General features: G+C 32.5%; 1 protein-coding gene across 1 annotated transcript; it reads left to right on the forward strand.

Annotated features, from left to right (window-relative positions):
* The first annotated feature begins 105 nt into the window (after positions 1 to 105).
* Positions 106 to 11,263, forward strand: LOC106063271 (probable ATP-dependent RNA helicase DDX47). The gene is made up of 13 exons (XM_056020478.1): positions 106 to 455; positions 5,421 to 5,514; positions 5,693 to 5,881; positions 6,315 to 6,386; positions 6,681 to 6,751; positions 8,916 to 8,963; positions 9,215 to 9,286; positions 9,389 to 9,505; positions 9,650 to 9,796; positions 9,888 to 9,964; positions 10,079 to 10,210; positions 10,690 to 10,819; positions 11,037 to 11,263. Exons 1-13 carry the CDS (start codon positions 387 to 389, stop codon positions 11,157 to 11,159), a joined length of 1,341 nt encoding a protein of 446 aa, XP_055876453.1. The 5' UTR covers positions 106 to 386; the 3' UTR covers positions 11,160 to 11,263.
* Positions 11,264 to 11,667: the final 404 nt, after the last annotated feature.

An 11,667-nucleotide genomic window follows, 5' to 3' on the forward strand; every position in this document is an offset into this window, starting at 1 on the left:
AGATGAAAAAATAATAATAGTAAAAAATAAATAAAAAACTGGCAAAAAATTCCACCTATACAAATCTATATAAAAGCTATATTTTTTCCTCTTTTTGCACTGAAGAGTTACAAACAAACCAATGTGTTTTCACCATAGGCATATCGTTTTCACGTAGATTTCTAGATCTAGATCTAGATCTAGATTCTAGATCTTAAGATCTGGATCTTATATTAGTATATAGAAAGAGATCTAAACTCTATAGTCTGTAGTTAGAACTTAGGGTACCGAACTTAGAATTAAATCTAGGTTTGACTTATAAATCTAGATTCGAAGTGTGTAGATTTATTATTATTTTTTTAATAATTTTTATAATCTAGATCTAGATCTATTTAAAAAATAAAATCATGATTGAAGAAGACACCCAGGACCAGGACACTGAATTGACTGAATCAAATGTTACATTCAAAGATTTGGTATGCTTAATTATTTATTTAGAATAATTTAGATCTAGATCTATAGTAATTTTTGTTTTATGAACACCCCCTGCCCTATTTTCTGACATTAACGAACACCCCACAATCTTTGTTAAAATGAGCCTCTCTATTTTGATAGCTATGAACTATGACGAAACTAGTCTTGTATTGTCTTGTATTTATTTATATAAATATTATACATTTCTTTATAGTTTAGACACATTTAGTTTCGTTTACTCTGAAAAACAAGGGTTTTACATGGGTTCAAAGAGCACTGGTAGGACGATGCCATTTTTTTCTTCTAGGATAGAACTTTAGAAAGAGGATAGCTCCGTGCCGCCCGTGGTGAAGGAAAATTTTTAGAAAATTTATTTTAAGTAGATCTATCAGCTAAATATGAGCTATCTAAAATATGTATAAAAACACACGCATGTCATAGTCTTTGTGTAAATATGGGTGTTCCATAATATTTGTTTGTCACAATCAATTCAATGACACAAACGAATGGTCTTTATCACTATTAATGACACTAACAAACACTATTTTAATGTTGAAAATGCATATCAAAGGGATGTAACTCAAGGCCGGGAAATGGAGATTTCTTTGATATATTTTGTATAGGTCTAACTCTAACATTTTCTTACTTAGTTTTGCTTTTGTTTTAGATACTAAACTAAGTGTGATGTGAATGAGTAAAAAGAAAGGGAATATCGCTTAACGTAGTGCTAATATCATAGAAGATATAGTAGTACAAGAAAATGGAATTCAAAAACTATTAGCCAACACCAAACCAAATAAAGCGTCTGGACCTGATGGTATTCCAGCTAGATTACTCAAAGAACTAAGCAATGAGCTAGCCCCAGTGTTCAAAATACTCTTTCAGGCTTCACTTAACCAGGGCAGAGTACCAAAGGACTGGAAAGAAGCTAATGTCACCCCCCCTATTTAAAAAGGAGAAAAATCTGACCCAGGAAACTACAGACCAGTATCACTTACCAGCATCACATGTAAAATCCTAGAACACATAATATGTAGCAACATCATAAACCACTTAGACAAACATAATGTCCTCACACCATACCAACATGGCTTTAGGAAATATAGATCATGTGAAACACAACTAATAGGACTAATTGATGATTTTTCAAAAGGTTTAGATAATAGTGAACAAATAGATGCTATCTTACTAGATTTTTCTAAGGCTTTTGACAAAGTTCACCACCATAGTTTGCTTAAAAAATTAAAATATTTCGGCATTAATGGTCCACTGCATCAGTGGATTAAAGATTTTCTGATAGGGAGAGAACAAACTGTAATAATAAATGGCTCTAAATCAACATAGATAACAGTAAACTCAGGTGTACCTCTAGGAACAGTCTTGGGTCCACTACTATTTTTAATTTACTTAAATGATTTACCAAATTGCATTACTTCAGGAACAAAAGTCAGATTATTTGCAGACGATTGCATAATATATAGAACAATAAAAACAACACAAGACACAGATATTTTACAAAGAGAATTAGATGAATTACAGAAATGGGAATCAAATTGGAGCATGTCTTTCCACCCAGAAAAATGTCAGTTGTTAAGAGTAACAAAAAAACTAAAACAAATTAATTCCACTTTTCTTATTCATGGCAAACCAGTAACACAGACTAAAAATGCAAAATACCTAGGTGTTATAATAAATGAAAAACTGTCATGGAATCCACATATTGATGAAACTACAAAAAAATCAAACAAAGCATTAGGATTTATTAAAAGAAATTTCTATAAATCAAATAAGAACATAAAACTAAAATGTTATTTAACCTTGGTTAGGCCAATAATAGAATATGCATCCTCCGTTTGGGACCCCTCAACTAAAGAAAACATTAAGAAACTGGAACAGACACAAAATAGAGCAGTGAGATTCATAACAAACGAATATTCACATTTGACTAGAGTAACACCTTTAGTAAAATCACTAAATTTAGAAAGCCTTCAGGACAGAAGGCTCAAAAGTAAAGTAGCAATCATACATAAAACACTGAACCATAATCTTCAAATACAAAAACAAAATTTAATAAAATACTCTGAAAGACACAAAGATAAAGGCACATTCCTCGTCCCATATGCTAGGACAAATTTGTACAAATACTCCTTCTTCCCTAGTGCTATTAGAGCATGGAATGGGTTGCCTGAGCTAGCCAGGAAAACCAGTGACTTGGCAGAATTTAAGTCATTGGTTAGTATGCATGACGCGTAGGACGTAATCATCTTCTTTTTTGAAGTAACGTCTGTATTATATAAGATATGATAAGATAATGAAGGGTAGAGTTGGATATAATATGAATGAAAAAAATTTTTTTCAAGAGTGGCACAATCCTGCTCTCGCTCTCTCTCTCTCTTTCACTCCTTGGCGCTCTAATTATTGATTGACCAGCCTAGGTAGGTATGCAAAAATACATTACAAAAAGCATTTTATCATCAACACTGTACCAGAAAAAAAAATGTAGCGGGAGGGACAATTATTGATCAGTCAGGTTCCAAATTAGGTCACATTCACTGAGTGGAGTGAGTGGGCTGGACGTGCGGGGTCACGCATTTTTTTTTTGGGGGGGGGGGGGGGCACAGTATATGGCCCTTTGTAATGTTGAGGGTTTAGCAGAGAGCAATTAAAAGAGGGAAAAGTTACACAGTGTTCATTAGTGTACAGAGTGGAGAATGGTGTTTGTTAATGTTTGCTCTGGACCTCATTGACATGACCCTCTTCAACATCATATTTTATTGTAAATATGCGTAGCATAACAAAACAATATAGCTATTTTTATTGACAAATGGATGACGAGTTTATAGATGCTTTTAGTTTTTTCCCAGGACTAACCATTACGGAGCTGTAAAAATTGCGGCAGCAGCGCTTAACTTGTTCGGAAGAGGGAAATTACCATAGAATCTATCTATTATTCTATATTTTTTTTATAGATTTGATATATACTTCATATTATACTCATATTGATCTGGACTCTAGACCTAGATCTAAATCTAGAAAATAGACGCTGTATACATAAAAATTCATATAGATCTAGAGAGTAAAGAGAGGCTAGTTAATTCTATAGATTATTGATTTGTGTAATAATTCATAATGTAATATGATTAAATATATGATATTTATTTTAGAATGATAGTATATATATGGTATGCAAAAATACATTACAAAAAGCAATGTTCTGGTGAATGTTTGTGCGACTGAGACACTACTTACTGTGACAAACTGCACTCCTTCCTAATCTTCCTTCTCAAAGATTTTAAACCTTAAATAAAAGATAACTCTACTCTGTATTCCCCCGTCTCTAAATAGCAGGGCCGGACTTAACCATTGTGGTGCCCTATTTTGGGTAGGGATACGGATAATAAGTGAAAATTAACAGTTTGAATTAAATAATAAATTTTCTAATGCGTTTTATTCATTTTTTACTACATACAGAATTACTTTAGGAGCATTGAATTACCAGAGGTTTCGATCTATCTACAAGAATTGTTGACCTCAAGTAATTCTTCATTAGTTTGAGGTGTGAAAAACTTCTTTAACCAGATTCCACATAATGCCGTTTTCTTTTAATTGCACATAGGATTGGCGTTTTGATATTGAATGACACACCAAAATGACATTTATGTCTATATATTTCAGGAGATTTGTATGAGTTTTCAAAAGATTTTAATTATTTTTGGAGACTTCCAGGGCTTTTTCATATAATTTGCAATTTCAGGAGATTTCCAGGAGTTCCTGCTAAATCAGGAGGTCGCAGAAATCTGTTATTATAAGTTATAAAATGGTTTAATTTAATAATTTACACCTAGAATTAGCACAGGTCCTATGAAAGTGCGGGGCCCACTGCAGTCGCATAGGTTGCAGTGGCCCAAGGCCGGCCCGGCTAAATAGTGGCGTATGCTACTCTGTGGGTCGACTATATATTATATCAAGGCAACTGACACAAGCTCCAGCTAGAATTGCCAGCTCAATGTGTGCCCTAACATTCAGGCGCATAGAAGTCTCATAAGCTACATGAGTGCCAATTCCTCAGCACCCTGTGTGATGAAAGTGGTTATCATTGAGCCACGATGGGCTAACAGTATATTGTAACATTTCTCACTATTCAGGGCTCCCTGCTAACCGCACCACACGACACCACCAGCTTAAAGATTTTGACAACTCAGGGCTCCAAAATAACATAATAGTTTAATGTCCGATTTATCACAGCCAATACTGTACAATTGGTAACACGTAACACAGACTGTACAAATATCTCTCAGATAACAACCGTATCAGCTCGTGCAGAACCTTTCCGTCTCGTCCCGGACTTGCACTGGGTTCAACTGTTCGGGACTGACTTCACACACTGGGCTCATTGTGTGGATTCAATCGCAGATCAAGACTTCATCTCGTACTAACAAGGTTTCTTGACTGTGCTTGACAGTACTCTGGACCGTCATAATGTGCCATACAGAACCACACCACTGAACTAAGTCGTCTTTAGTGAACCCAGACTGTACTGAGCCGTTGTACTGAACTGACTTTACTGTGACACCTCCACTCTTTATATAGGGTCCTTAATGGCCTTCTAGGACTGGACTTAATGCCGCTCGACCATTCTGGTTGATCACATGACTACATCCCTCGTGACACTCCTGAGCTCTATTCAAAATACAGATCCTTTCCAAACCGTTGTGGCTGACTTTCGCAACTCCTCACAGTTGACCACTCGTCTAGCACTGGCCAATATGGCATCTCCACATTGCAGAAATTTGACTTTTGCTGGGGTCTTAAAACAAGAAAGTCAAAGTAATGCTGTCTATTGATATTATAATATGTAGTCCATTGTTGATGAGAAAAAAATTACTATGAATTTCCCTTCTAAAAATTCCAATTTAAACATCAATGACAGTTTAGACTTAGATAGTAAATTAGTTTTCTTTTGCTAGGGTGTGGTTGATGTTCTTGTGGAAGCCTGTGAAAGGTTAAAATGGTCAAAACCTACTAAAATTCAGAAGGAAGCTATTCCACTTGCATTGGAAGGTATTCTCTTCTTTTTTCTTTTTTTTTTTTCAAATTAAAAAGTAGTTAAAAATAAATATAGAAAAGTTTCCTTATTATTGTTTAATTAGTGTTGTGAAAATATTTTTTTTTTTTCCTAAATGTTAAGTTTGCATAAATATTGAAGTGATATTGAATTAGGCTTAAATTTTCTATTCAGGAAAAGATGTTATAGGTCTGGCAGAAACTGGTTCAGGAAAGACTGGCGCTTTTGCACTACCGATACTTCAAGCATTACTTGACAAACCTCAAAGATTATTTGCCCTTGTTTTGACTCCTACTAGAGAATTAGCTTATCAAATCGGTGAACAGTTTAATGCTTTAGGATCAACCATTGGTATCAAGTGTGGTGAGTTGTTTTCTCCTATATCTGAAAATATGTATGATGTGAAACTTAAAAAAATACTTTTATTGAATTGGCCAATTATCTGACTTGGCAGCTAAAACAATAAAGAGGAAACTTAACATACATAACTGGCTGCTTGAATGGAGAATATAATTAAGAATTGTTATTCCAACATGAAAAACAGCTTCACTAATTTTGTTTTCTTAAAAATACATGACCCAAAATATAACAAACAATTAGTTAAGCACCATAACAAACAATTAGGTGTTCTTACCTATGTTAAGGTTTGTACTGTTTAAAGTGTCTCTCTCTTTTATTTTGATATCCAAATGTTCTACCACTCAACAATAAATCCCATTTAAAAAAAAACTGGAATTTCTCTGAAATATTTATATTGTCATTTTAATCTCTTTTTTTATTTCTTGCTTTGTTTCAGCTGTCATTGTTGGGGGCATAGATATGTTTGATCAGGCACTTATGCTGGCTAAAAAGCCTCACGTTCTGATAGGTTTGTATTTTCTTCCTTAACTTTAGGAAAATGAAACCTGTCTTTGTTTAGAATCAATTTCATATTTCTAAATCTTGAAAGAAATCAAGTCATAACTTTGCCAAACTTCATCTGATGTAGTTGTAATACAAAACCAAAGTGAAATGATCTTATATGCTCTCAGGATAACGCAAATATTCAAATATTGATTTTATTATATCTATATATAAATTATTTCCCCCCCAATAACTTTATTGGCGGGCATATATTCCATATTGTGCATTTTATTTACTATGTAATGAAATCATTTTGCAGCCACACCTGGAAGACTTGTAGACCACTTAGAAAATACAAAAGGTTTTAGCTTGAGAGCTCTCAAATATCTGGTAAGCTGACAAATTATAATTTATAATCAGGCTCTTCCCCAGCACACCCTTGCAACGAGTCATAGAGTATAACTCTTCATAATGTTAATTTATTTTAAATTATATAAATTATTATATAGATTACAGCACTGACAATTAGGCTAAACTATATTACATTAGTACTGCTAGAAGCTGTTATTAAAGATTTCTTGTTTAAACATAACACATATAAGTTCATAAATAATTGGGAAATGGTTGTAGAAACATCTGCTTCAAAGTAAATAAAAACGACACATGATTGATTGTAGTAGGAAATAACTGCAGTTTTTTATTAGAGATTTTGTTAGTTTGGGTTAGAGAGCGTATTTTAATTATTGGGGGATTTAGCTTGGTATTTATCCTTTACAGTTGTCAAAAACCCTTTTTTTCAACTTCTTATTATTATCTCCTGAAAGTGCTTTAACATAAGTCTTTTTTAAATTAAAATTCAAATATCACAACAATACCACTTTCTAGTTAATACTGTGGATTAAAAAAAAAAAAAAAAAAATCCTTTACTTTTGCTCTTTATATAAATTGGATTTGTACCTTTTTTCAAAAACAGTTAGTACATTGACTGTAAATACAGTAAGTATATGATAATAATAATAATCTTTATTATCCATAAGGAAATTTGTCTTAAAATTTGTGCATTACACCAAACAAAAAACATTATAACTATAAGAAACCAAAATGTACATTCACACCAGACTCACTCATAATTTACATGTGACAAAGTTTATACCAGATTGTTCTTATTTAATGATTTGATTGCCAGGGGAACAAAAGAGTGTTTGTGTCTGTTTGTCTTTGCTATCTGTGTCTTGTATCTCTTTTGTGATGGTAAAATCACAAAATCCTAACACAAAGGGTGATTCTTTATTTCGAGGATCTTGTTAGCTTTTTTATAGATATTTGTCTCAAACAACTGCCCAAGTGGGGTTTGTTTTTTGCCAATGATTTTGCCAGCAGCATTTAGGATTCTATTATAAAGTTTATTTTTATTTTTAATGCTCAGATTGCCATACCAGGCAGTGATATTGAAACTTAAAATATTGCAGATGTGAGCGTGATAAAACATAGCCAAGGCCTTTTCGCTAACATTAAACGAGGACAGTTTTCTTAGTAATCGTAATCTTTGCTGTCCTTTTTTGCTGATATAATCAGTATTTGCAGTAAAATTTAGTTTATTGTCTAGGATAGTACCAAGGTATTTAAAGGTTTGCACAATTTCAATAGTCTCTCCAGCTACAGAAACAATATCATTTTCCTTCTTGTCCCTACGAAAATCGATTATCATTTCTTTGGGGGGTTTTTTTTACATTTAATAATAAAAAACTATCTTTACAGTATTTTTCAATGTGTTCTATTTCTTTGAAATACTCATTTACGTCTGAGAGCAGGGCAAGAAGAGCCGCATCATCAGTGAATTTTGTGAAGGAGCAACAAGAACTATCTGATTGAAAATCATTGGTGTACAAAATGAACCACAATGGCGATGTCACAGCCCCCTGGGGCGCCCCTGTGTTAACTATGCGTTCATTAGATATAACATTGTTTACCCTAACCCTCTGAGCTCTCTGGGTCAAAAATTCATTAACCCATAGTATTATTTATGGACTAATCTGCAACGCTTTCATCTTTTCAATGAGTAAATGAAGTTGTATAGTGTTAAAAGCTGATGAGAAATCAATAAAGAACAATCTTACATAAGTGTTCGGTAAGTCCAGATGTTTGTAGACACAGTTTAAAATATTTAGGATTGCATTGTCTACACCTTTACCCTTTTGGTAAGCAAATTGTAAAGGGTCTAACTTGTTACAAAGATCATTCAGAAGAAACATTTTAACCAATTTTTCTAAACATTTAGACACAATGAAAGTACGTGAAACAGGTCTATAGTCATTCATTTCCTTCGGTTTGGAAACCTTTGGCACAGGTACAATTATAGATGACTTCCACACAGGTGGTATCTCATGGTTTAGTAATGAAGTAGAAAAAATATCTTGGAAAGGTTCAGCAAGTTGTTCAGCACATTCTTTTAAGATTCGCCCTTTTATTCCATCAGGCCCACCAGCTTATATCATATCTTTAGCTGAATGTTTAGTAATATTTTTTTAATGTAATTGTCTATTTCATTATATAGGTTATGGATGAAGCAGATCGGATTTTGAATATGGACTTTGAACAGGAGGTTAATATTTTACATTAAATTTAACATTGCAAAATTAGAAATATATTTCTACATTTCAAAATATGTTAAAGGTATATTGCTTTTCACACCTCAATGCTAGAGTAAAGCAAGTTATGGATCATCTAACTTATGCTTCCACTATTAATCTAGCTATTTTTGGTCTCTAGATAATATGATACACAATGTGTTTACTAATAAACAAATGTATATGTTGCAATGTTTTCACCAGAATGTTCTTGATTTTTATCTAGGTCGATAAAATCTTGAAAGTTATACCAAGGGAGAGAAAAACGTTTTTATTTTCAGCAACAATGACAAAGAAGGTAAGTTATTTTAAAAATTTGATGTAGTAAAGAACTTTCGTTAATTGATATTTACAATTCTTATTGAATTTGAATTTTTTTTTGGAAACTTTATTTTTGTAGGTCCAGAAACTTCAACGTGCTTGTCTAAGCAACCCTTCTAAAGTGGAGGTGAACAACAAATACAAGACAGTTGTTAATCTTGTTCAAAGTTATCTTTTCATACCAGTGAAATACAAGGTCTAGTTTAAAACTATCCCTAACCCTGGCACAAAATAAAGATTAGAGTGTATTACATACATATAAGAATATGATATATTTAAACTGAATCATTACTGTTATTAAAACTTCTAAAAAAAAAAAAAAATTCCCTCTACTGGACAGGATGTTTATCTTGTGTACATATTGAATGAACTGGCAGGAAACAGTTTCATCATCTTTTCATCTACCTGCAGTAATACACAGCGAATGGCCATCATGTTAAGGAATCTTGGCTTTAAAGCCATTCCACTCAATGGTCAGATGTCTCAGGTGAAGTAACAAACAATATTCTTGGATATCTTTTATTATCCACTCTTTGTTTTCTTCAACATTCTAACTATTGTGTTGTTTTTTTTAATAGGAAAAAAGACTTGGGTCACTGAATAAATTCAAAAGTAAAAGCAGTTCAATTCTCATTGCCACAGATGTAGCCAGCAGGTAGCTGCTTTAGAAAGCCATGTTTAAGGGCATGACTAATAGTATATTATGTGTACATGTATTTCCTATGTTGTAGTGTTTCTTAAATTGAACTTTTCAAAAACTTTTTTTCAGAGGTCTTGATATTCCCCATGTGGATGTGGTCATTAACTTTGACATACCAACCCACAGTAAAGATTACATTCATCGAGTAGGCCGTACAGCTAGGGCTGGCAGAGCAGGGAGAGCCATAACATTTGTAACACAGTAAGATTGTAAATGTACTTATTATTGCCTTTAAAAAATGTGTACACAATTTTGGTTTTCAGGTAATACAAATATGTTAATTCTGAGTTTTGACTTCAGGATATGATTTGAGTAGAAATCATTTTTTAATTTAAATGTCTTTTAACACATAGCTACCATTAGGTATTTTAGAATGATCTCACAAAATCAGCAAAAAAAAAGGTTCTGTGGTTTTGTATTGCTTCATTGTTCTACTAAATCAAACTCCCAATAAAAAAAAATTCAGATTTTGATGGCTATTATTTTAATAAGATTCTGAAATGCTAACTAAAGATCTTCCCATTTGATTCTATTTAAATTGCCCCTTGATCTAGTGCACTACAAATCCCATGAATGTGTTTGATAACTTTGATCAGTTGGCTGTGAAACACACTAAAGGTGTAAGTAATATTTGATTGTCTTGTTTTTTATCTTGAAAAGTTGGACAACTTTATTTTCAGATATGAAGTTGAGCTCTACAAAAGAATTGAAGAGCTTTTGAAGAAACAACTACCATTGTATAAAACAGAGGAAGAAGAAGTGATGCAGTTGGTAGAAAGAGTTAGTGAAGCGCAAAGATATACAAAAATTGTAAGTGCAACACTTAGATATAGAGAATTGTAAATTTATTATTGCAATCTAAAAAAGAAGTTTGCACCTCAAATGTCATGTATTTGCCTTAATAGGAAACTTGGTGGATGAAATTTCACAGATTTTTTTTTTTTAAATGTTGTGTTATGTATCTACCTGAAACACATAAAGAGTTTCAACTTAAGGAAATGTTCCTTTTTTTTTTTGTCATATGCAGGAAATGAAAGATGCAGAAGCTAAAAAACTGGAAGCCAAGAAAAGGAAACGAGGTCAAGCTGATGATGACACAGAAGAGTCCTCTGGTGTAAGAGAAAAATTTAAACAAAAAAGAAAAAAGTAATTTTTTTTCCATTACCAAAATATTGTATTATTTATAACTGTGTTTGATTCTTGCTATTTTTGTCTGTAAATAGAATATTGAACAATAAAAGTCAACAAACTAAATGTATTTGTTTTTTTTTTTTACATGTTTATTTCAGAAATGAGTGATAAGTAAGGCATTTTAATTCCAAAATTCTCAACAGTATTATTTCTTTAACATGCACTAAAAGTTTGAAATGAAGAAAAAAGGCCCCTTTGCACAAATAAAATATATGGGAAAATTTGTTGTACAATTGTTACTCAGATCAAAAAATGGTTTTAATGGCGCTTCAATGTCAGAACAAAATTTGAAACAATTGACACAATCAAATTATATAATGTAACAAATTTTAGCTGAAACAACTTTATACATTTCAATTTAAAACTTTGTTTAGCTTTGAACCTGTGCAACAGTATATGAAACATTTATTAAGTACTGGTTTATGTATATGATTGTGTGGACATTTTCAAATACCTGGTGTAAACCT

Source organism: Biomphalaria glabrata, chromosome 2, assembly GCF_947242115.1.
Source record: "Biomphalaria glabrata chromosome 2, xgBioGlab47.1, whole genome shotgun sequence".
In the NCBI taxonomy this organism is placed as follows: domain Eukaryota; kingdom Metazoa; phylum Mollusca; class Gastropoda; family Planorbidae; genus Biomphalaria; species Biomphalaria glabrata.